The sequence below is a fragment of the Notolabrus celidotus genome, chromosome 16, assembly GCF_009762535.1.
Source record: "Notolabrus celidotus isolate fNotCel1 chromosome 16, fNotCel1.pri, whole genome shotgun sequence".
Classification (NCBI taxonomy): Eukaryota; Metazoa; Chordata; class Actinopteri; order Labriformes; family Labridae; genus Notolabrus; species Notolabrus celidotus.
Window position 1 is genome coordinate 27,193,396 of NC_048287.1, and position 25,426 is coordinate 27,218,821.

General features: G+C 40.2%; 1 protein-coding gene across 4 annotated transcripts in view; it reads left to right on the top strand.

The window, feature by feature from the left end:
• Positions 1 to 25,426, top strand: part of LOC117827743 — a 42,581-nt gene that overhangs the window by 13,038 nt on the left and 4,117 nt on the right. The window contains exons 10-38 of one of the 4 annotated variants that reach the window (XM_034704470.1): positions 135 to 227; positions 2,022 to 2,636; positions 2,849 to 2,922; positions 5,355 to 5,501; positions 8,816 to 8,976; positions 9,467 to 9,629; positions 9,718 to 9,909; positions 10,214 to 10,364; positions 11,658 to 11,707; positions 11,867 to 12,054; positions 13,012 to 13,156; positions 13,353 to 13,553; positions 13,779 to 13,929; positions 14,169 to 14,263; positions 15,333 to 15,425; positions 15,704 to 15,942; positions 16,031 to 16,214; positions 16,300 to 16,494; positions 17,931 to 18,081; positions 18,983 to 19,098; positions 19,407 to 19,550; positions 19,741 to 19,891; positions 20,265 to 20,437; positions 21,493 to 21,628; positions 23,076 to 23,180; positions 23,290 to 23,327; positions 23,661 to 23,778; positions 23,892 to 24,004; positions 24,958 to 25,123. In XM_034704470.1, coding sequence (XP_034560361.1) covers positions 135 to 227; positions 2,022 to 2,636; positions 2,849 to 2,922; positions 5,355 to 5,501; positions 8,816 to 8,976; positions 9,467 to 9,629; positions 9,718 to 9,909; positions 10,214 to 10,364; positions 11,658 to 11,707; positions 11,867 to 12,054; positions 13,012 to 13,156; positions 13,353 to 13,553; positions 13,779 to 13,929; positions 14,169 to 14,263; positions 15,333 to 15,425; positions 15,704 to 15,942; positions 16,031 to 16,214; positions 16,300 to 16,494; positions 17,931 to 18,081; positions 18,983 to 19,098; positions 19,407 to 19,550; positions 19,741 to 19,891; positions 20,265 to 20,437; positions 21,493 to 21,628; positions 23,076 to 23,180; positions 23,290 to 23,327; positions 23,661 to 23,778; positions 23,892 to 24,004; positions 24,958 to 25,123 — 4,548 coding nt within the window. The remainder of the gene's footprint in view (positions 1 to 134; positions 228 to 2,021; positions 2,637 to 2,848; positions 2,923 to 5,354; positions 5,502 to 8,815; positions 8,977 to 9,466; positions 9,630 to 9,717; positions 9,910 to 10,213; positions 10,365 to 11,657; positions 11,708 to 11,866; positions 12,055 to 13,011; positions 13,157 to 13,352; positions 13,554 to 13,778; positions 13,930 to 14,168; positions 14,264 to 15,332; positions 15,426 to 15,703; positions 15,943 to 16,030; positions 16,215 to 16,299; positions 16,495 to 17,930; positions 18,082 to 18,982; positions 19,099 to 19,406; positions 19,551 to 19,740; positions 19,892 to 20,264; positions 20,438 to 21,492; positions 21,629 to 23,075; positions 23,181 to 23,289; positions 23,328 to 23,660; positions 23,779 to 23,891; positions 24,005 to 24,957; positions 25,124 to 25,426) is intronic. The other 3 variants (XM_034704471.1, XM_034704472.1, XM_034704473.1) reach the window with 3 other exon arrangements.

The window sequence follows — 25,426 nt, forward strand, 5'->3', positions numbered from 1 at the left end:
CTCCATGGGGTACCTCTGAAAGAATATACATTGTACCTATACAAGTGTGTTTTTCAGTAGACAGAGTGCTTTATTTTAAGGTGTGTGATTGCAATACGTTCACCCAGTCCTGTTTACCTTGTTTGTGTTTGAAGATGAGATGGAGCCACATATGGAGCCTGTCAACCCTGAAAAAAGGGACACTGTGGGAGACAATGAAGAATCAGGAAGCTCATTTCAGATGAAGGGTATGTGATGGATAGTACCTCTCCTCCTCCTCCTCCTAATACTCAGTGATCTAAATAGCCGCTCACATTTCTCTGTACTTATTTCCACCTGTGTTTTGGTATAAAGAGACCATGCCGCAGTGTTTTTTGAGCTGGCCACATCCATAACCTCTCATTGCCGTTTACTGTTTCAAGGTTGCGAAAGTTGTCTCAGGGAACCTCCAAGGTTCAAGGTTCATCTTATTGTCATTCAGTCACATTTAAAAAGCATGAAGGAACGAAACACATTACTCAGGTCCAGCAGCATACAGAATCGATAACAAGCTAAAAGTAGACTCTACAAATAAGAAATAAATACATAACCTAAAGCCTACAGTAAGTCAATATAAAAACATAGTTTAAAACCAGCGAGAAAGTGCAGTAATGTGTGCATGCAGTCACAGCGGTAAAGTGCAGAGAACAGACCTAAAGAGAGTTCACAAGTCTCAGCTTCTGGAAAGAAACTACACCTTAGCCTTGTTGTTCTGGCTTTTAGGCTGCGCAGCCTTCTGCCTGAGGGGAGGAAGGTGAACAGTCCGTGTGCTGGATAGGTAGAGTCCTCCATGATGTGCGACGCCCTGCATCTGCACCTGCTGACATATATGTCCTCCAGGAAAGGGAGGCTGCTGTTCACTCACTCACTTGCTGCAGCGCCTTCCTGTCAGCCACAGAGCAGCTCCCATACCAGACAGTGATGGATTCTGTCAGTGTGCTCTGTCTCCACCATACTCTAGTAAAAAGATGTCAGGACAGCAGGGCTGAGGCCAGCCCCCTTCAGCCCCGCTCAGAAAGTTCAGGCGTTGGTGGGCCTTCTTTATGGTGCTGGTTGTGTTGGTGGACCACGTGAGGTCACTTCCCCATGAATAATTATATTTTTAAAATTTGCCTTTGTTTAGGATTTACTTTAATTTAAGAATGTTGTAAAAAGATGACATAGAGATGATGGAAAGGAAACGTGTCCTGGCACCAGCAGAAACACTCGACCTGGAGATTGTACCCTTGGAAAATAATAAAGTCTGGGTGCATGAGATAAACCATGCATAGTTTCACCTCTACTGTCATTTCTGACAGAGATTAGTTTGATGTCGGGGAGGAAGAAGACGGGCGTGACGGCGTTCTTAAAGTTGAACTAACTAACTCATACTGAGGGAAGAAATTAGCGATATAGACTCAAGCCGTTTTTTGAACCAGGCTGTAAACATGTTTATTTCTGCTGTAAAGATCGTCTTTTTTGAATGGGTGTGTATGTGGTTTCTGGTGTTTCTGCAGCCAGCCTCAAGCAGATTCTCCATGAATTGCAGTTTATAACACTTCCGCATGGGCTTCATATTTTGAGACCGGAGTAAGTAGGGTTGTTAGCCTAGTTCCGGACAGACGTTCAGGTCATGGGTCGTCTGTGGGTCGTTAGGGTCACATGATCTCTGGTGTGAGTATGGCCAAATTAATTTCAACCAATTCAAGTTGCCTTTTCGGATCAAGCTTTGAACTACCATGATCTGGATGACTGAGAACCTCACAGAAATGCAGAGCAAACTTAAGCCTTACTTTTCCTCATTCCCAGTGATTTTGATGATACCAGAAAACTTGTCCTGTTGTTTTTCTTGCTACTATAGAAGAGTAATGTTTTGATTGAGTGGTGCAGATTTTGTTCTGGAACAAGATGTTATGAAAAGGTTTGACTCATTTTGCAGAGTGAGAATCTATTGATAAACAGTCAGTACTCACAAGTAAAGTGTCTGTAACATTTCAAACATCTTCATCATCTATCTCATCCAGGATGTGTGTCTTCAAGAAGATCCTCTTCAAGAAAGAAAACACCCAGAAGGTTCTCCAGAAAATGTCCATCAAAGCAACCTGGACAAGGCAGCGGGGAAGGAGGAGGAGGAGGAGGGAGGGGCAGGGGGCAGCAGAGTGAGGACGAGGCCTCTGAGCTGGAGGATGAGAGAAAGGAAGATGCGAACACGGAGCAGGATGACTGTTCAGAGGAAAGGCCGGCGAGTTTGGCTAGAAAGACGCCGCAGAGAACATCGTCCTGTGGAAATAAGGACACAACAAACATGTCTCGTATTGACAGCGATGATGACATGAATGTGGACTTTGACATGGACACTGATGAGGACATTCCCAGAAATGAGGATAACGATGGAGATGATGACTCGCATGACTTGGCAGCAACGCGACAGTTATCAAGTGAAGAGGATGTGGAGACGCAAGAAAAGGCTAGGCGTGATACTTCGAAGAACGAACGCTCATCAAAGAAGCGCATCGCTGTTGAAGACATATACACTGATTCAGAGGACCACATGGAAGAAGAAGAAGATCAAGAAGAGGAGGAACAAAGTAACTTGATGGATGTGGACAGCAGGAGTTCATCTCCTGTTTCAGATAAAGGTAGGATAAGTCTGGTGGCTTGAGAGGGAAACTAAAACCCTCTAGTCTGTATCGAATGAGTTAAGAGAACAAGTTTGAACTTTTATCTTCTAGTTGCTTGAGAAGATCTGTCTTACTTAAACTCCCCATTTGACTTCATCCTCCATGTCACCTCCAATTTGAACTCCCTCACATACATTTGTTTAACAACAATATTTGATTTTCTTTAATAGAAAATAGGAGAAAGGTATCAAATGCAGTGGCTGGGATGGCACAAGTGAGGGTAGTAATCCCAAAACTGTACTTGGTAAGTATTCAATGTGTTTTTTTTTCAAGAATATAATGATCAAAAAGGGATGAGATGAATTCCAACATTTTTGGTTGTGTAAGGGCCTGTGTTCACTAACTGTGTTTTTTGCACGAGCAGTACCTACTTACACAAAACCAATGCAGTTAAGCGTTGGGTTTATATTTAGCATACAGAGCATTTTAAAACACACTTTAAAGTTACTATGAAGGGAAGTGGGACAACTTTTGTAAGCAACAGTAAGAGAAACGCTGTCATTGGACACAGGCCCTAATGCAGGGGTCTCAAACTCCCGGCCCCCGAATGATTTCAATTTATGGTGAAATCCAACCCGATGCGAAAAGAAATTTCAGATTTCCGAGATGACCATGAATGCAGCATGAGCAACACTAGTGAGCGGATGAAAAACAAAAATGTAGCATGCTTCTTACGTTTTCAGCGTTGTTTAATCGAGATATCAATAATAACAATAATGATAATACATTTTATTTATAATGCACTTTTCATTTACATAAATCTTAAAGTGCTTCAGACACACAGTAAAAACAAACTTGAACATTTCTTAAAAGCAGTACTTAAGATAAGTTAAAAGCCTCTTTAAAGAGGAAGGTATTTAAATGTTTTTTAAAAGCATCCACAGTCTGTGGGGTCCTGAGGTGGCTGGGCAGGGAGTTCCACAGACGTGGTGCAGCAGCACAAAAGGCCCAATCTCCCATGGTCCAGAGCTTGGTTCTGGGAGGGTGGAGGAGGTTCTGTGTGGAATGCGTGAGTTCCGGGTTGGGGTTTGCTGGGTGAGGAGTTCTTTGAGGTAGAGTGGGGCGTTTCCATTGATGCATTGATGGGTGATGAGAGCGACTTTGGCGGGAAGCCAGTGAAGTGTGCTGAATACTGGGGTGATGCGTTCGTGTTTTATATCACTTCCAAACGCAGACAGAAAGGAAGATGCCGAGCGCAGAGTGTTTCAGAAGAAGTGGGAGAATGATTATTTCTTTGTGGAGTTTAAGGGGAATGCCACCTGTCTCGTCTGCAAAGAGAAAATTGCTGTGCTTAAGGATTATAACCTCAAGCGGCATTATTTAACTAAACATGCAGAGCAGTTTGCAAAGTTCCAGGGAGATGAGCGGACACAACGAGCTGCACAGCTAATGAACTTTAATAAATTAAAGAATAGGTCCAGACTTAGTGATGACCATCTTTTTTTTTAACAATATCTTTATTGACTTTTCCATTGACAATGTGCATTACACAGACATAAATATTACATTAACATTTTGTACAATACAAAAGTCATTTTTTGTTATTTTACAAACAAAACACCCCGTCCCACCCACATTCATCTCTCTCTCAAAGTGTGTTAAACACACAAGACAGAATCTCTATTATATTTAACGGTACCTTGAATAAAGTAAAAAATACATCCACATATACAAAAAATGTAAGTTACACCGGTTCTCAGTGTCTTTGTCTTTTTTTCTGGGATCTACCACAAGTCCATATAAGTATCTCAGTCTTGGTTTTCAGCCTGTAACAGCCCTCCTATATCTCCACTCTTAATATAATCATTAAAGGGTTTCCAGATTCCCTCATAAACTGTTAATTGGTTCTTTAAGGTATATGTTATTCTCTCATGACATACATTGTGCCATATTTCTAATCCAAGCACCGATTGTAGGTGCATCAGTTTTCTTCCATTTAAAGGCCAATGTTCGTTTTGCTTGCAGTATAGCAAAATCAATAAACTTGCATTGCTTGGTTCTCAAATTAAGACCACTCGGATATACGTGTAACAAGATCATCTTGGAGTCTACTGGAATGTTAACTGACAAAATAGTACTGACTTTATTGATCATCTCCCTCCAGAAGTTCCTAATTTTTTCACACTCCCAAATGCAATGTATAAAGGTTCCTTGAGCATCATTACATTTAAAGCAACTGTCAGGTATATTGCTGTTATATATATTCAATTTGACTGGGGTTAGTGATGACCATCTTCAAGCCATACTGAGGGTTTCAACTGCCGCCTCCCTCTGAGCACATGTGGCCGAGCTGTCTGAGAAGAAGCGCTCTGGGGTTTCTGGCAGCAAGCATTAGGCAGGAAAAGCCTAAAATGACTGTAAAATAGTTCATGTTGAAAAATACAGTTTTTCAAACAGTTTTTTTTATTTTGATTTTTGGGGAATACTTTTTGCCCCCTCGTGACAAGGCTGGATGCTCAGGTAATTTGAGTTTGAGACCCCTGCCCTAAAGGCTCCTCTGTTGATCATTTTTCTTCAGCTTTTTTGTTTCTACTGACTCTTTTATTGATTATCACTGCATGAAATGATAAGCACATCCAAGTTTCAACAGTCCTTGCATTTTCTGAGGAATTGTGATCATATGCTAAGCCGAGGTTAAAGGGTTTTTAAGCCTTTCTTTCATTTTCTTTGGTCTAGGAAAAGTCGAAGACTTCAATTCACCTCTCCGAGCTGTCACCTGCAGTTAAATCAGCATTGAAAGATCAGCCCGTCCATGCTGACAACAATCAGGGTCAAAAATCCTCCACATCCTCTGATACCTCAAACAAGCCAAGCACTGAAAAGGTAAGAGAGCAGTGAAATCGGAACTCACTATTGTTTTGTATTAAGTGAAAATATGTTGAATTTTGGATCTACTGGAACCAAAAAGTTAAAAACTAAGACACAAAAAACACCTGACCTGACTCTGTGCAACGTAGGACAAATGATTCAATGACACTCGAAGACTGATAATGCTCCTCTTGCCTTATTCCTTGTAGTACCATGATGCAGATTCATTTTGAATATGTGCTTTTGTTTTGCTTTAGCTCATTTTATTTTTGTTCTTAAAGCTTGTTTTATGCAAGGTTTAAAATTCTAAAATAAAAAATAAATAAATTATACAATAAAAAAATTGTAAAATTAACTAAATTAATGAACATGATTAAATAATACATTAATAAACAGAGTTCCCACGCGTCCTGGAAAAACCTCGAAAACCTGTTGACCAGTTTTCCAGTCCTGGAAATCACCTGGAAAATGGGAGAAAAAGTAAAATGTCGTGGAAAATCACATATAGGGTTAGGGTTAAGGTTAGGATTAGGGTTAAGGTTATGATAAGGTTTAGGGTTAGGATTAGGGTTAGGGTTAGGATTAGGGTTAGGGTTAGGATTAGGGTAAGGGTTGGGGTTAGGGTTAGGATTAGGGTTAGGGTTAGGGTTAGGATCAGGGTTATGATTAGGGTTATGATTAGGGTTAGGGTTAGGGTTAGGATTAGGGTTATGATTAGGGTTAGGGTTAGGATTAGGGTAAGGGTTAGGGTTAGGATTAGGGTTAGGGTTAGGGTTAGTATTAGGGTTAGGATTAGGGTTAGGATTAGGGTTAGGGTTAGGGTTAGGATTAGGGTTAGGGTTAGGATTAGGGTTAGGGTTAGGGTTAGGGTTAGGATTAGGGTTAGGGTTAGGGTTAGGATTAGGGTTAGGATTAGGGTTAGGATTAGGGTTAGGGTTATGATTAGGGTTATGATTAGGGTTAGGGTTAGGATTAGGGTTAGGGTTAGGATTAGGGTTAGGATTAGGGTTAGGGTTAGGATTAGGGTTAGGGTTAGGGTTAGGGTTATGATTAGGGTTATGATTAGGGTTAGGGTTAGGATTAGGGTTAGGATTAGGGTTAGGATTAGGGTTAGGGTTAGGATTAGGGTTAGGATTAGGGTTAGGGTTAGGATTAGGATTAGGGTTAGGGTTAGGATTAGGGTTAGGGTTAGGATTAGGGTTAGGATTAGGGTTAGGGTTAGGGTTAGGGTTAGGGTTATGATTAGGGTTATGATTAGGGTTAGGGTTAGGATTAGGGTTAGGGTTAGGACTAGGGTTAGGGTTAGGATTAGGGTTAGGGTTAGGATTAGGGTTAGGGTTAGGGTTAGGATTAGGGTTAGGGTTAGGATTAGGGTTAGGGTTAGGGTTAAGATTAGGGTTAGGATTAGGGTTAGGGTTAAGATTAGGGTTAGGGTTAGGATTAGGGTTAGGGTTAGGGTTAGGGTTATGATTAGGGTTATGATTAGGGTTAGGGTTAGGATTAGGGTTAGGGTTAGGGTTAGGACTAGGGTTAGGGTTAGGGTTAGGATTAGGGTTAGGATTAGGGTTAGGATTAGGGTTAGGGTTAGGATTAGGGTTAGGGTTAGGGTTAGGGTTATGATTAGGGTTAGGATAAGGGTTAGGGTTAGGATTAGGGTTAGGATTAGGGTTAGGGTTAGGATTAGGGTTAGGGTTAGGATTAGGGTTAGGGTTAGGATTAGGGTTAGGGTTAGGGTTAGGGTTAGAGTTAGGATTAGGGTTAGGGTTAGGATTAGGGTTAGGGTTAGGGTTAGGATTAGGGTTAGGGTTAGGGTTAGGATTAGGATTAGGGTTAGGGTTAGGGTTAGGATAAGGGTTAGGGTTAGGGTTAGGATTAGGGTTAGGGTTAGGGTTAGGGTTAGGATTAGGATTAGGGTTAGGATTAGAACCACAACTTAACTTAAGCAAACAGAACCAGAACCAAACCCATGCTAACAGAACCAGAACCAAACTCATGCTAACAGAACCAGAACCAAACTCAAGCAATCCCAACCAGAACCGAACCAGACCCGAACCAGACCCGAACCAGAACCGAACCAGAACCGAACCAGAACCGTACCAGAACTGAACCAGAACCGAACCAGAACCGAACCGTACCAGAACCGAATCGTACTAGAACCGAACCGTACCAGAACCGAACCAGAACCGAACCGTACCAGAACCGAATCGTACTAGAACCAGAACCGTACCAGAACCGAACCAGAACCGAACTAAAACAGAACCAGAACCGAACCTGAAACGAACCAGCACCGAACTCAAGCAAAGAGAACCAGAACCAAACTCAAGCAATCCAAACCAGAACCGAACCAGAACCAACCGAACATGACCCAGACTAGACCCGAACCAGAACCGAACCAGAACCGTACCAGAACTGAACCGGAACCGAACCAGAACCGAACCGTACCAGAACCGAACCGTACCAGAACCAGAACCGAACCAGAACCGAACCAGAACCGGACTAAAACAGAACCAGAACCGAACCTGAAACGAACCAGAACCAAACTCAAGCAAACAGAACCAGAACCAAACTCAAGCAATCCCAACCAGAACCGAACCAGAACCGAACCAGACCCGAATCAGAACCGAACCAGAACCGAACCAGAACCGTACCAGAACTGAACCAGAACCGAACCAGAACCGAACCGTACCAGAACCGAACCAGAACCGAACCAGAACCGAACCAGAACCGAACCAGAACTGAACTAGAACCAAACTCAAGCAAACAGAACCAGAAACAAACTCAAGCAAACAGAACCAGAACCAACTCAAGCAAACAGAACCAGAACCAGACTGGAGCAAACATTATTAATGTCCTCAGGTTGGCATTGAGAAAAATCCGATGCCTCTGCTTGGATGGGCTGATCCGATTTCTCCTCTCAGTGAGTATTTGCCCGGTTTTTGAGAAAAGAGAAAGCTGAGATGTTGCCCATCATTGTTACTTGGTTGCACGAATAAAGTGAAGTGCTGTACATCTGTGGCTGCGTTATTCTATTATCAATTTGCCATAATTTTTAAGTAAGTAAGAGATGATTTCATTGATAGCCATAGACTACATGTCTTTCAATGTAGACTTCCACTGAGAGGAACATATTAGACTATTTAGGAACTAAATTAGGAACTAAATTTGGACTGTCATACCAGCTTGATCATCCCTGAAAATGTCCTGGAAATGTCCTGGAAAATGTTCTCTGGAAAAGAGTGGGAACCCTGAATAAAAATAATTAATTTAAATACAATTATAAAATATCTCCGTAGTAATCCATGTTCTCTGCCTTCTCTTCTGCATTTAAGGAGATCCAGATGATCTGCTCCCACTGCAAGAAGACCATGATGAAGGGCCAAACAGCCTACCAGAAAAAAGGGTTCACAGAGGTCTTCTGCTCCAAAGACTGCCTGTTTGAAATGTTTCCCATCAACAAACCTGCGGCCAGACCCTGCTTTCACTGCTCCAAGTGAGTCTTTAACAAACGTCACTATAAGAGTTTTTACTTCTCTAAAGTCACTTACAAATACATGAAATGTAGCAAATGTGCAAATCAGTTTTTGACACTTCCTTATTTTTCAACATCCGCGTTGGTTTCTTGATTGTGTCACATTTTCCTTCTCTTTCCTCTCAGACTAGAAACAGAAAGCAGAATACTTCCTTTACCAAAACAGATCCATGTCTGTATTAATATGTAAAATCTGTAAACAGATTTTCCTTCTGGGCCTCTGTTTGAAGAGCAGAAGGGACTCTCCTGTCACTGCTTTAATTCTAATAAAGACAGGATCTCTGTGTGTGTTCAAATTTCCACAGTATCAGTATTGTTACTACCACAATAAAACCCCTAATCTACAAATCTTTACCCCTTCTTTTCCCTGAATGTCTTACCAGGATCTCTGTGTTTATGTTATTAACCACTTTAAAGGCAGATGTGTTACAAGCTCTTTATCATGTTTCAGGGCGATAACACACCCTGTGGACCTCATCATGGCTGCTGTGGACGTTAAGGGAACCATGAAGGACTTCTGCAGCATGACATGCCTCATCTCCTATAAGTCGAACACAGCGCCCTCCGAAACGCAGCAGCAGCCAGTCTGCGGCATGTGCAACAAATCAGGCACTGTAAGTATATTTGAATCATTATTTAAACAACTGTTTCACTATAATCTCTTCATAATACTCACTGCCCTGTTATCAATATCCTCCACAGACTAAATGTGGCCTGATGTTGAAGGGTGTTTTCTACAAGTTCTGCAGTGAAAACTGCTTCGAAGATTTCCGCAGAGACAACCTGGCAGTCTGTGAGAAATGCAAGTCTACCTGCTACAAACCGCTCAAGCTGAACCTGAAGGGGGAAATCAAAACCATGTGCAGCCAGAACTGTATCGATGAGTTTAAAAAGGTACAGCAGTACTGAAGTTACGATCACTTCTAGACTGCGTTTGTCTACAAATCAAAACTCTGATTGGCTTTCAGGACGCAGCGTCAGTCACGTTTGTTGCTCCATTCTAAATATTTGATTGTTGATGGTTAGCTGCACAACAAAAATACACAGTATCTTCAGCTTCATTCTCACAAAACCCCATTGTAGGAGTATGACAGCATTGTTTCCTTTAACTGGAACAAATGCTGTCTCACTGTCTCTGAATTGAACTTAAATCTGCAAGAATTTAAATTTCTTGTATTTATTTTTTCTTTTCCTGCAGGAAGCCAAGGGACACCATCGATGCACCATGTGCCGTAATCTTCTCCTAGTGTCAGACATGGTTACTCACAACATCGGCGAGAACATGATGGAGCTTTTCTGCGCTTATGGCTGTGTGATATCATACAAGCTACGACCTGCAAACCTTGAAGGTAAAGGGCGATGCACTCCTCATGATTGGAGTATTTTGACAGATTTTGTCCCTCCATCTATCATTAATTACTTAACCCCTCCTTCAAGCACATATTTTGACTACATTTATCAAAATCAAGGGGCCCTGCTGATTGTAAACATCCCATATTTGAATAGCACTGTTTATCAAACATTTATTTAATTTATTTAATTTATTTAATTTATTTAATTTATTTTATTTTATTTATTTTATTTATTTTATTTATTTTATTTAATTAATTTAATTAATTTTGATTTAATTTAATTTAATTTTTGATTTAATTTAATTTAATTTAATTACATTTTTACCTTCTTTCATTATTATCATTATTATTATATTTTAACTAAGCAAGTACAATGTTGTATTCCCCTGTCCCGTGTTGTAGGCTGCTGGAACTAAATATTTTCCACCAATGGGGGATCAATAAAGTATATTTAATCTAATAAACAGGTTGCTAAAGGTACTAAAGATGCAATCTTTAAGTTTTGATGATTTTATAATAATTAAGGTTAGATGTTTTGTCCTCTATCTCAGGATGTTTGAGTTACAGTAAAAGAATAAAGCCCACATAGCAGCTGTAACTCCTGTTGGCAGCCATGACTAGACTGCAATATATTATAATGTAACTTAACACAGTTATGATCTTATTGAGTATGTTTTTATAAAAGAAAATGTTGCTCTTATTCATTGTTTGTCATTTAAAATGTAATTTTATCTGCTGGTAACTCTTGACAGAGAATTGTTAACCATCCTGTTATGTTCATTTCCTAGGAACAGCAATAATGTTCCTGGGTCAACTTGACCCGGGGCATATTTAATCATCATAAGTTTAATTATTTAAGTGTCAGAACTCAAAACAATCCCAATAAACATTCTTTTGATCTCATTATTAACTCCATTACTAACAATTTTAATCAATATTAAGTGCAATGGTGTTCTTTGATTCTCAGAGATCCAAGTTCAATGAGGATAACTCACTCATTTTTTATGAAAATTCATGTTAAAACTTTTTCTAATGTACATTGGAAAGCCCTTAATAGAAATACAATAGTTTTAAATGACTGATATTTTTGTTTATTTTATTTCACATTTTGAATTTATTTCATTTTATTTATTTATTTTTAGATTTTTGAACTTTAAAATGGGTCAATTTGACCCGCAACATAACAGGAGGGTTAACATTTTTTTAATGTTTCTGATGTGATTGAAATGTTAACAGGCTTCAGTATCTATGTTTGTGGTTGACTGTATCACATTGTGACTCTCCTTCTAGAAATAAAAGCTCAGTTGAAGAAGAAAACTTGCGGCAAGCAATCAGAAGAGGTAATGAATATTGTGTGTGTATTCCATGCAATAAAAACATGTAACTGTGTGAAAATGAAAACATAAAGGTTAAACCACAGCCTGAGAAGTGAAAGCAGGGGTCTAGCAGGGTTACAGATGAGTTCTGGGTTCATGTAATCACTGCTCATTGTCCTGCAGGAGAGTGAAAGGATCACTTCAGGCTCGACTCCAGCTGCTGAAATGAGGAACGCACCGACAGTCGAGGTGGCAGACATGCTCTACTGCACCATTTGTGGAAAGAAAGTGCCAAAAGGACAGACGGTTTGCTCTCGCTCCTGCGTCTCTGTAGAGGATCAACACAGGAAAAGATGCTACATCTGCGCTGAGTAAGATCAGAACATTTGTCTTTATGTTTCTGTGACACATGGACACTTTCCTATGGATGAATTTTCCATCTTTAGTAGTAGTATTTATTCAGTCATTACACATAATACAATAATTTCCCCAGTACAGACACTTTCAGCAAAGCAGCAGTCATGTAATAAGTGATGACTAGGCAGAAGCTTATTTAAACCTAGCCTACATTTTTTAAATCAAATTAAGCTACCAGCTTCCAAAGTATCAAGAAAAAAAGAGGTAGGTAAATCATGAACACTTGTAACCTTCACTGCTTTGCCAAAAAGTGACTCACAAGTTTTAAATCTATACTGGCATTATTCAACAATATCACCCCAACAACAAGAACACATCTCCTTTTAATACCTTTTTAAGCACCTATCTAATCACGTTGACTCTCCCGAAAAAAGAGTATGGAAGTGATTTTGATTTACTTGTTTGTGATAGAATAATTAATTGGATTTCATGACATGGGAGTTTAGAAATAGTGGGTCAGTGTGAGCGTAGTAATCAGCCTTGTAGATAATACGTATGGCTTGTTTTTGCAGCATCACGTTTTAATTTATAATTGTGTTATAGGTGGATCCACACCTCTTATTATTGTTGGTATCATCGATTAAAACAGATAAATAGAAGAGTGAATGATATGCAAATCAATCCATAATGCCAATAAAATGTTAAGTTGTGTTAATGTTTAAAAAAAAAAGGCCATCCGTCCAAACATTGCCGCTGCACATGTTGCAAGTTTCCGGCGGAGTTGTTAGCAAAAGAAGCGATCTAGCTTTTTGAGTCCGATCTAGCCGATATCCGACACCAGGATCAGATCGGTTCCCTTTAATGTATGTCATCCCTACCCTCTCCTGTCCAACTTTCCCAGTCTCTCATCACCTTTACTTTCAATAAAAGCAGAAAAAGACCAACAAATAACCATGTTCTCCTTCCCTCAGGGTGATATTACGACCTCACAGCATCATCCTGGCTCCTGTGGACGATGAAGGAACCAAGAAGGAACTTTGCAGCAACAAATGCCTCGCTTCTGTCAGCTCCAAGTGGTCACAAACGCGGTGCAAGATGTGCAACAAATGTTGCACTGTAAGAGAAAAAAACACATATTGGTTTTTAATTTCCCATTGCTTCAGTATATTTGAGTGGGTTTTAAGTTTTATGTTGTATTCTAGTAAAAGAAAAATCTAGAGAGGACCAAACACAACAATGATACAAACACAGACCACAAACAGATCTGAATACCCGGTATTAACATTTGCACCCTCTCTCTTTCCATTCTAAGAGCGGCTTCAGGCGGACCCTGGATGACTTGAAGTACACAGTTTGCAGCGACGCCTGCTTCACCAACTACCACAAAGTCAACAACTTGCCTCTGGTTACCTGTCACATCTGCAGATCCCCCTCCCTAAATTTGTTCACGCTGAAGATGGAGCAAGGAAGCAAATCTGTCTGCAGCATTGAATGTCTGGTCCAGCTCAAAGAGGTGAGGAAATCAAAATCAAAGTTTTGATCTTGCAGATTCTCAGTCGTGCAGATCATGGTGACACATAACACATTGTTATGTGTGGACGGTGGACCCAAGGAAGACTAGCGACCACGTTGTGGAAGCTAATGGGGATCCGAATAAAGAATAAATTAAATTAAAGAAGATATGTTTAGGAATATTCATTGCGCCTCACAGTTTTTCTCCTCTGTCATTTTGTTTCAGAGTATTACAGAACCTCAGCTGTGCCCCATGTGCCAGATGTTCCATCAGATGGCAGACATGGTCGAAAGTAAAAATGATGAGGGCACGTTGGACTTCTTCTGCAGCAGCCGATGTATGATGGTGCACAAAGCTCAACCTGTCACGGCGTCAGGTACGAATCAATCAAAATAGCATCTCTACCAATCTATCACACTTCTGCTGTTCCTGCTTCAGTACTGATAACCACAACACAAACACAGGAAATACACCATCTCTCTTAATGAGAGAGCTCTGTTTTACATGTTTTATCACCTCAATGGTGGGATTGTGTTTGTAGCGCGTCTGCCAGAAATCTTCATGTTCAAATTAAGTCCTCAGCTTTTTAAAGTCATTTTTTCCATGTCTCTACAGGAAGCAAAAACTCAACAACTCCCAAGGAAGAGGAAGAGGAAGTGGAGGAGGAGGAGGACATTAAAGAAGTGAAAATTCTACCAGATGTGGATTTAGTGAGTGTTAAAAGTCTTCTGCTACAGCTGCTACACAATAATTCATAGGATGACTTTTTTTTTTTTATACATCAATAACTTTTTTATTGATTTTCACACATAAACAAATAAACAAAATGTACACAGAAAACTGCACGATGAGATCAGCTGGTTATAACACAAAACCCATCCCTCATAACCCAACAGTCCCAATGTCCGTATAGGGGCTCCATAGTGCAAACATTTAGTACAACAGTCCTGGAGTAAACAGCGTTCCAGTGCTGGAAGTCAGGTTGTCATTTATTTTTGAGGATTACTATGGTACTAGACAAAACAATACTTTACTATACTAAAATTCTAAGGTCAAAGACAAAGACAAAGAAGGAGGGTGCTTCTTAAATTGACTGAAGTTGCTAAAAGTGCTCCATAAAAGGTCCCCACATTTGAATAAACTTTTTACTGCAGCCAGTGACTGAAAAGTGGATCTTTTCAAGGTTTAAGCAGGACATGATGTCCCTCAGCCACTGACTGTGGGTGGGCGGGGCAGCATCCCTCAGCAAAACTTCACGTCTGGCCAAGAGCGATGTAAAAGCCAGAGTGCGACTTTCAAATGGAGTCAGACGCACAGCATCCTCTCCAGTAGTACCAAAAATGGCCACCAGAGGGTTCAGCTCTAAGTTGATGTCAAGAATTTGAGGCAAGATCTGAAACACCTCTCTCCAGAATTTTTCCAGACTAGGACATGTCCAGAACATGTGGATAACGGAGGCCTCACCTATCTTACATTTGTCACAATAGGGGCTGACATTCAGTTAAAAACGGGACAGCTTGGCTTTACATATATGGGCCCTGTGCACAACCTTGAACTGCAATAGACAGTGGCGGGCACAAAGGGATGTTGAATTCACCAGTTTAAGAACAGAGTCCCAGGATGACTTTTAACCGCATCCCTTGTTTTGAGCAGCTCCTGCAAGAATATGACATCTACAATTCTTTTTAGTGATGGATGTGGTAGGATAGGTAGAATCAAACAGGCTCCTCTTTTAGAAAAGTTGCTAATCTGCTTCTCCACTCTGTACTCCTCTTCAAGGTTAAACAGGAGCCCATTGAGGAGGAGTGCAAGCCGGATCTCCTGTGCTCCATGTCTACTGAGGACATCAAAAATGAGCCTAATGTGGCAAAGGTAGGACGCATGATTCTGTTCGTACGCAAGGGGATGAAAAACCTTTTTTAAGAATGACAATATAGCCTGTGTTTAACGTGTCTTTGTAGAGGGGACGTTTGGAGGGAGACAAGATGAGCCACAGTAGTAGAAATGTCTCTAAATGTCCAGCAGGTTACTTTGCATGCCTGATAGCTCTGTGCGTCAGGGTGATACCTTGCAGACTTGGTGTAGCGGGCATAAATATGCAGCTGTGAACTGGCAGTCTGTAAGCAAACCCACTGTTCTGTTTTTGACAGCAGGACTTAAAGATCGAAGATGCTTCAGGTCTCTACTTGTCGGGAGACTCCACTTCTACAGCGCCCACTGTGACCCGTGTAAACACAGCTGTGCCATGCTTCAACTGCAAAAAGATCCTGGTGGACGGACAAACAGTTTATCAGAAAAAGAACCACACAAAAATCTTCTGCTCCTCTCCCTGCCTTTTCAATTTTTACCAATTGAAACAAGCTAAGATGAGCTGCACCTACTGTCTTCAGTGAGTCATACAAAAGTTTAATTTACAATACATAGCTTTCTCAAAGTGTTAGACTTTTAAGTGATGTCATCCTTCCTCATCCCTTCAGGCCAATAACAAAGAGAACCAAGAGGGTCCTCCAGGCTCCAGTGGATGATGAAGGGACAATGAAGGATTTCTGCAGCCAGACCTGCATGTCCTCCTTCAACTACAAGAGAATGATGTCAACCAAAGTGGCCATCGTGCCTGTGGCTTCACATTCACAGTGCAACATGTGCAACCGATATTGCATAGTAGGAGAATAAAATCTTTAACTCACTGCCCTTTATTTATTCCTGTTTCAGCTGACACACTCTCCTTTTGTTTTTCCTCGTGCAGAGTAAACACGAAGTCATACAGGAGTCCTCCGTTCGCAAGATCTGCAGTGATCCCTGTTTTCTCCGCTTTTGTAATTTAAACAAACTCTTGATCTGTGTGAACTGTTATCTGAACTGCGAGACAACTCTTACAGTCAGGATGGAGGATTGCAGCAAAAATCTGTGCAGTGCAGAGTGTCTGGCCCAGTACAAACAGGTAGGAAAGCATACAATACATAAATGACATACATAAGGGCCTGTCTCAACTAACACAATGCTGGTAATGCCTACTTTCTAAACTAAACCAATGTAGTAAACCATTTTCAGCACTCGGCTGACAAAGCACAATAATCCCTGGTGCTCTTCAGTGTCACTTCTCCACTCCGACCATTCAAACCAAGAAGAGACAGGACTTGTGATATCAACTTTGTCAACAACAATGGCAGAGGCCCCTACAGAAGAGAAAAAAATGACACTTGTAATTTTTTTTTCGCTTACTAAGAGAAGCAGAGGTGCTTCAGGACAACTTTTGTAACCTTGTATTAGTAAGCGCTGGTGTGAACAGTTATAAAACCGAGGTTGTGGATGTTGCTAGTGCAAAAGAAGCCGTCAGTGGAAACAGGCCCTAATTTTTCAGAAATGATCTAAAGATGACGTCTAATTTGGAGTTATTTTTTAGGCTATATCAATCAATCAGACTTTATTTATAAAGCGCTTTTCATACAATGACATTGTAACACAAAGTGCTGTACAAGAAAAACAACTTAAAATAGAATAAATTAAGAAAAAGATCCCAGCCCCAGCCCCGACCCCAAACCCACCCCACAATCCTAAGGTTAAAAATACAATATGCAACAAAAGTAATAAAAACAACAAAAGTAATAAAAACAATAAAAAATAAACAAATAATAAATAAATAAATAAAAAAAATCTAAATAATTTGCTGAACGAACTGAGGAAACGCTCTCATGTTATCTTAATGAGGAAACACTGGAGGTAAAATAAGATGTTAAAATTCAAAACAGGAAATTAAAATCACCAAATTAAAATACATTTCTAAGATAATAAAAGACTAAAATATTAAACCATTAAAAGAAAATAAGATGTGAGACTTAAAATAAATAAATAAGTAAATAAATAAATAAAGTAGAATAAATGTGACTACATTTGAAATAGATAATAAATAAATAAATAAATAAATAGATAAAACTGTTAAGAATACAAATAGAACTTAGTTAAAAGCAAGATTAAAAAGGTAGGTCTTGAGTTTGCTTTTAAAAATGTTTGTCTATAGACATTTTTTTTAGTTAATAATAATAATAATAATAATAATGCATTTTATTTATAGGCGCCTTTCTTGGCACTCAAGGTCACCTTACAACATTAAAAACAAACAGAGTTTAAATAACAAACAGTAAATAAAACACAATTTAAAAAGTTTTAAGTGAATGGACAGTGGAGTTGTGGTCAGATGGAGTCAGTTTTGTTTTTGTGATGTCGACATATATATTTAGTAAATCAACAGCAACATAAAAATTCCTTGATAAAATAAGAAATGCTTCTGTTTAGACTTAAATTTTGTTTAGAGTCTCTCAGACTAGTGAGTGGACTTCTTATCCTCTCTTTTATTCTGCTGTCCTTATCATTTTGCAGAAAGTCAAGACACTCCAGCCATGTGCCATGTGCTGCAACTCCCTTCTGGTGTCAGAAATGGTTGAATGTCAAAACAGTGACGGTGAGGTTGAGCTCTTCTGCAGCAGCAACTGTGTGGTGGCATCCAAGATCATGGCTGTCAACGCATCAGGTACTGGACTCTGAGTCTTAATAGATGGCTGCCGCTTTTCTCCTCTCTCTCTCTTGGTCTCTTGTTCTGTAATAAGGTTTCAGCTTTTTAAAAAATATATTATTTATTTATTTATTATGTGGGGAGAGTTACGGGGGTGGCATGCACCAAATATTGTTGGGACCGGAAATCGGTTGTATGACTAGTGTGATGAGGACTGTAGCCTCCGTACACGGGTCGCCTGCTGTACAATCTGAGCCTTACAGTGCCCCATGTCTCATTGAATAAAATATTATTACACTAGTCCCAGGAAATGTACATTTACAGATAAGGTGCACCGAGGAATGAAATAACTCACAAAATCATTATTATTGTCAGGTGATTTTACACTGATTTAAACATACTTATGAATTTATACTATTAATACGACCCACACTGCACCTTAGAAGTGACCAACCCAAGGACCCTGTAATGCAGTCTTATTTAGAAAAAAAATAACATGTTTACTTTGTTTTACTTTCTTTCTATAGGCGTGATTTGAACTGCTCTGTTGTCTTAATCTCTCCCGGATTGTTTCCTAGTTTTGATAATTTTGAAAGACCTGAGGACGGCTGAGGAAAGGAACCTGTTTTGGTCTAAATGCTCTGTAGTATAAACCACTGTCCAAAAAGAAATTTCAAAAAGTGAAAGGAGAAAAATAAAGATTCTTAAGTCACTTGGAACAACATGACATAGAACATGAAGCTGCACCTTGAAGCTTGAAGCTGCCCCACCAAGAAACGTCTACTTCCAAAAAAAATCCAAATCCCTGCTTTCATCCGTGGTTGTTTGTTGAATTCATGTGATATTAATACTTACTGGATTAGTATAAACTTAAACCAGCTTGCCAATTTTCTTTCATTGAACATCTTTTTCTCCACAGGCGATCCTATAAATTGTAGCAACTGTGGAAAGAACGGATTACCAGCCTGCCATTTCTCCATGTCGGATGCCTCCGTCAGAAGCTTTTGCTCTCAAAGCTGCGCCATAGATTTTAAGGTAAAATAACCCTTAGCTGTTTGTAAAGAAGAAAACGTACATACAATTATTTTCCTTTAAGGACAAATGTTTAGACACAGTCTCTCTCAGTCATCGCTTATTATCCTGTTAAAGTTTGTGGTGGAGTCTGTGAATCGGAATAGGGAGTTTTAGGTGTCCAGTCTTCTCTTTTGTGAAGCTCTCTGTGACTGCATTAAGATCAGGGTTTTATGAATACGTGTTAATATCATTAGAATTATGACTTTATGACCACATGTGCTGTTAAAACCCTCTGCTTTTAACCTTTGCTGTTTGTTTTCTTTAAACAGGCCACCAAAAACAAAACTGTTAACATTAACGTGGCTGAAGCTTCTGAACAAACCCAGAGAGATATCCTCAAACCACCTGAGAAACTTGTTTGTGCATATTGTGTACGAATGATAAGAACTACACCCAAAGTCATCCAGGAGAAGGTGTGCTTGATCTTTTTTTTTTTAAATTGATACTTCATGTGAAGAAGCAGGTTTGTTTACTAGCTGTTAAGATGTGTTAGTCTTCTCTGTGACCTCTACTGAGGAAGTGTCCTCGAGTTACGCCTGTAAACTAATTGAGTTACATGTTATTTCAAGGTTTACTCTCTGACATATGTTTGTGTGCACACAGGGTAAAATTAGTTTTGTGTGCAGCCCGTCCTGTTCTGAAGAGTTCAAGAGGCTGTACAACCTCTTTGGAGAGTGTGAGCAGTGTAAGAATGAAAGGATCGTCAAAATCACGAAGAGGGTCAATGGAAAAGAATGCTTCTTCTGCAGCGATGGTACGTCTAAAGCAGCATAACTTGGCCTTGCTTCAGCTGTAGAGAGATCATACTAATAACTGTAACTTTATCCATTCAGCACCTTTATTGACGGAGGTCTACAAAGTGCTTTGAAAGACAAAAAAAAAGACAGGAACTCTGATAGACACAAGGGAGCTCATTTTATCGTTTTATCATGATTTAATTTATAAGATAACTCCTGTAAATTCAAGATCATGCAGACTCATGTTTAAAGAACCACCTTCGCCTCATAGTTTGACTGATGTGAACATTTTCTGCGGCTTTGTTCCCATTTGAGCTGCGACTTAAACTGCTGCTATATTAAGAAAATAATAAAATCACACTGTGGACATTCTCCTGTCTCTCCTACCAGGATGCAAGATGCATTTCCACCAGGACCTGAAGAAACAGTGGGGTAACTACTGTCAGTCGTGTGCTTACTGCCTCTCCATCTCTAAGACGGTTGTGAAGGAGCGGTACAGACGCGTCGTGGAAAGGTTCTGCTCTGAAAACTGCAAGCTGAAATACGGTTTGCTCTTCAGACATGTAGGTATCAGCCGTGATATGTGGGTTCTTTTTTGTAGTATTCATTTTTAATGAGCTCAGGGCGAGTAATGTAGAAGTCAGACTGGATCAGTCAAAACTGGGATTGGAAAGTGTAAGTTTGTTCTTCTTTCAAGAGAGGGAACTGAATGTATTCGTGTCCGATCTCTTAAGTATTAGAAATGATTGTTGTCTTTGGATTTTCACGAGGTACGTCACATTTTACAAAGGATTGGTTGAGCTGTGAAATCACGCATCCTGCTTACAGGGGCTGTGGTCCTCCAAGCAGGCAGCATACGTTCTGTCCTGTCCTCTCAATGAAGGCAGAACAAAGCCAATAAAGAACTTGAAGGGAAAAACTAAAAAGAGTTTGTCCGTCTGAATTAACTTTTTGGTTTTTACTTGTTCTTTGGGATCATAAAACACACAGAGTTTAATTTGATTCAGCTTTTCATTAAGCTATTCTTCCTGCTTCTTCTGATGTTCTTGATGTAGACATACAATTATTATTTAGATACATTTTTCTTATTCCAAAGTTTCTTTATTGTTTTTTTATGCACAGACAAACACAGTAGGTTTTGAGGTACGTCTGTAGTAGTTGGAGCATAGCTCTGTGGATGATGTTATAAAACACAATAACAAAAACACCCTTAAGATCCCACCCACCCCAGAACATTGATCACTTCACACACACCTCACATCCATACTGACATTAACAAGGGGTAAACAGACAGAACAAATACAAAAGAGCAATATCATTTAAAAACATTAGAGTTAAATTATTCTTAAATTTGACAAGTAGTTGAGACATCAATATTTAGTATGAACACTTGCTGCTTTTCTCATCTTTTTCCAGGAAAGATCACTGAGTGTTTCTGACTGTTGGAAGTTGTAGAGGCCATCATGAGCTCTGGAAAATTAAGCATTTTGTAGAACAAAAAATCATTACTCAGATTATAAATATAAATGATCATAAGCTTCAGTCTTGAATGTATAAAGTACGTCTTAAAGTTGTACCTTTCAAAGTTCTGAGTCTGTTATCCTCTGCTCTCCTTCAGCTTTCCGAGTGCGACTTCTGTGGTCAGCAAGGTAAACTGAGCCAGAGTCTTCCCCTTGTTGGAGAGGTCAAATACTTCTGTGACCTTACCTGTGTCCAACATTTCTGCAATGGAAAGATCCTGGTGGCCCCCACAGGTATGAACTGTCGCTGTCTTTGCCGTGTTGTTGTTCTGTGTTCTTATGATTAGACAGACACAGGGATGTGAGAGATGAGAATCTCCAGATTTCACTTTTGTTTGAGCTCAAAGAAAACCCTAAAGGACCAGAGGAAGATATTGATGTCTTTTTAACACAGTTCTGCCATCATCCTGCCTTTGTACTTTCACATCAGTCCTGCGACAGATTAGTATTGGTTTCCTAGTGAGTGATTTCACATCACAGTATGGGGGTTATGGAAGCACTTGGGCAGGAGCTCCACACACAGGCTCAATCTCAATGTCCACCCTCAAGCGCTCACTGACTTTGAGGCGCGTTCCCGCTAAGTCCGTGAGGGCTTAGGGCTGTCCCACTGTCAAATCTTCAAGTGTGTGAGGGATCTCTCTCAGACTTTTTGAGCCCTTTATGCCCCCTTTCCGTAAGTGGGCATTTTTGCAGACTTAGCGTAAGGGAATTACCCATAGTTCATAGCATTGGGACGTGAAACACGGGATTCCCAGGGGAAACCTGCGAGCATGGAAAGGTAAACGACAGTAAAAAAGAAGCATGAAAGTTGCAATGAAATATACAGGCAAAATAGTTTGCATGTAAGTATAAATATAGATACAGCCTTAATCTATTCATCTTCACACATGTCTGTATACAGTATAATTAATGTACTTATGTTATATAGCCTATTTATGCATTTTAAATTGTATGGTTAAGCAGTCTGTACGGTAAGAGCCTGGATCACATGACAGTCAGTGATTCCTCAAGCACCTTGAATTTGTAGAAAGTAAAAATTGTGTAATAGTTCTACAGTTTGAGCCCTTACAGCCTCCAGCCCTCAATCACTTTCCAGCTGACGTCAATTAAGTCAAGAAGGGCTCAGGGCTCAGAGCTTAGGAAGGACATTGAGATTGGGCCACACATACACACACTCAGTCCTTCACAGGGATCCCACCTTGCCATGTAGTAACGCCTCTGTTACTACATCCTAAATTGGCACAGCGGTGGGATGACTTTTCCCATAATCTGTGATGTTTATATCAAAGACAAGATGATACAGAGGTGTAAATATCAGCCTTTAAAGTTTTAGCAGACTCCCCCAATGCTCTATTTATTTCCCTGACAAAGTTCTGAAAAGTCCAAAAACGATGAAAAAGTTTTTTGTTCTATTCTGGATCAATGCATTTTAGAAAGACTGCAGTTATGTCCAAGTTATTGCTACTTCATTGTTATCCCATATGAACATTAGTAATTAACAAATGACAAATACCTGAGGTTAAGCTTGATTAAACCTTTAGCAGTTGTAAGCCATGTTGTGTGTTTTTCAGGGAATCAGATCAGTCTGTGAATCATCAGTTTGACTTTTGTTGTTGCTTGTTGTATAAAGGGTTAAATAAATAGATCACTCGGAGTCCCTCTTTGTTTCCTGTCCGCACAGCAGAGTCCTCCCCGGTCATCGCTAATGTCGTTTCACTTGCTGGAGCTAAACAGAACAGTGTCTCAGCCAGCTCTACACAGTGTGATTCAAGCACACAGACATCACGTACGTATGAACGGTAGAACAGTGTTTACCTGTGAGAGGCAAACGTGGCTTCTTCTCTTTGTGTCAGCTGCTGTTTGTTTGATTCAAACTCTGTTTCATTTCTCCACAGTGCCCCCCCTTGACTTTCAAACACAGGTTGTTGGACATGTAAGTTAATCAATCTTTATTTGTGCAGCGCCAAATCACAACAAACATTATCTGAAGATGCTTTTACAAACAGAGAAGGTCTAGACCGTACACAGAGAGAGAGAGAGAGAGAGAGAGAGAGAGAGAGAGAGAGAGAGAGAGAGAGAGAGAGAGAGAGAGAGAGAGAGAGAGAGAGAGAGAGAGAGAGAGAGAGAGAGAGAGAGAGAGAGAGAGAGAGAGAGAGAGAGAGAGAGAGAGAGAGAGAGAGAGAGAGAGAGAGAGAGAGAGAGAGAGAGAGAGAGATTACTTTATTTGTTGTAGAAGTTTAAAAGTTATGATTTATTTATTCTTCAGGCCAGTGTTCAAACTGTTTCTAAAGACCTGAAGAACAAGTCCACGCTCTGCACACCGTTAGTCCATAACAAAGGAGTCTCCTGTACGACACAGACCGTTAGCACCGGGGCACAGACAGGTAACATCTCCCCTGAGGGATCTTTCATTATCAGCCAAATGCATCATGTGGTTAATTCTGAATTATATGAGCCAATGAATATATATATCTGTTGTTTTCTCTGTTGTTTGCAGACAACTTTGAAACAATACCCAGAGTCCTGCCTGTTCCAGTGCCGGTTTACGTTCCTCTGCCACTGAACATGTACAGCCAGTACACACCCACGCCTGTAGGCCTGCCCATACCGGTATGTAAGACGAGGCTTGGGAGTCGCATAAATATCAGAGCTTCACACTGTAGGAAAACAGCTCTCAGACTTGACATTAATTGGTTTTATCAAATGATGCAGTAGCTGGAACAGGTAATGCTTTCAAATGATCTATGCCTGTCAAGGAAACTATTTGAGACTGAAGTTGTACGCTTCTGTCCAGATTTCTCAAGTAGTTCATCTTTCCTGATGCTCTCATATCAAAGAAACAACTATAAGCCCTCCTCTTTTCACGTTTTGAACAAGTTATGATATTCTTTGTGAAACTTAAAATGTAGCTTCTGCAGAATTGAAACAGTGAAACAGACTTTTTCCTGCTAGCCCTCAACAGAGTGGAAATATTTGTGATAAATAAAGCAAGTGGGCGTGCGTTGATGACGTTTATATCATGCAATCAGTACAAACCGGGAAGAGTAATAAGAAACAGAGGGAATAAAACACCCAAATTTGTATAAGGAGAATTATTTCATGATGAGAACAGTCGGCACATTCCTCTGTTTGCACGCAGCATTGATATAAACATAAAAACTGTCATCATAGCGTAGGTCTCTGTCATCCAACATTACACTGTGGCTTTTGCTGCTTGATTTAATGTCATATTCTGCCTACAAAGACTAACCCCACTCAGCATCCCCTTCTTCCAACAGGGGAAACTTAAACAAGCAAATCTGGGAAAGAGCTCCTAAAAATGAAATAAAATGTTTGTGAAAGACGCTGAAGTTTGAGCCTGACCTGGAACCTGTCCTGCCCCCATTTCTCCCATCACTTTATTTCCTGTTATTGTTTCATGTTAGACTCCTCTCCAGTGAATTTTAAATGTCCTGAAAAGCTGCATGAACTGCATGTTCGTCTGGTTGCATTGATCCAGCAGCACCGCCTCCAGCTATTGGCGTCAGATTTCACAGCCTTTCCTCAAACTGTTCCTTCCACAGCTGCCTGTACCCGTGTTTCTGCCTGGGAAACCATACAGCCTCGACGAAGTTGTGAATCCCACAAAGAAGGAGATCCAGCCTGACTCTTTGAAGGAGGAGCTCTACCTCACAAAGGACAGAGTGGCAACAGAAGAGGGACAACAACAAGAAATCCTCATTCCAACAGGTAAGACATTAGATGAGAGTAAAGTGATAATACTGTTGCACCTGAGCCTTGTTTCACTGTATGGTCTGTTGGTAGAAGCTGTGTGACTGATTACACGAGCATTGCAGAAGTGCGAGAGGTACAGCTTGTAAACACACAGCTGGAGCACCACATGCGCACACACTCAGACATGCACGTACACAAAGGGTTGTTCCTTCCACATCACCATCTTCCTCCCACTATTCTGCCTGTGTTACGACCTAGCAGTATGTAAGCTCCTTAAGATTTTAAAGCCACACAAAAATAAAGGCTCATAATTGAACG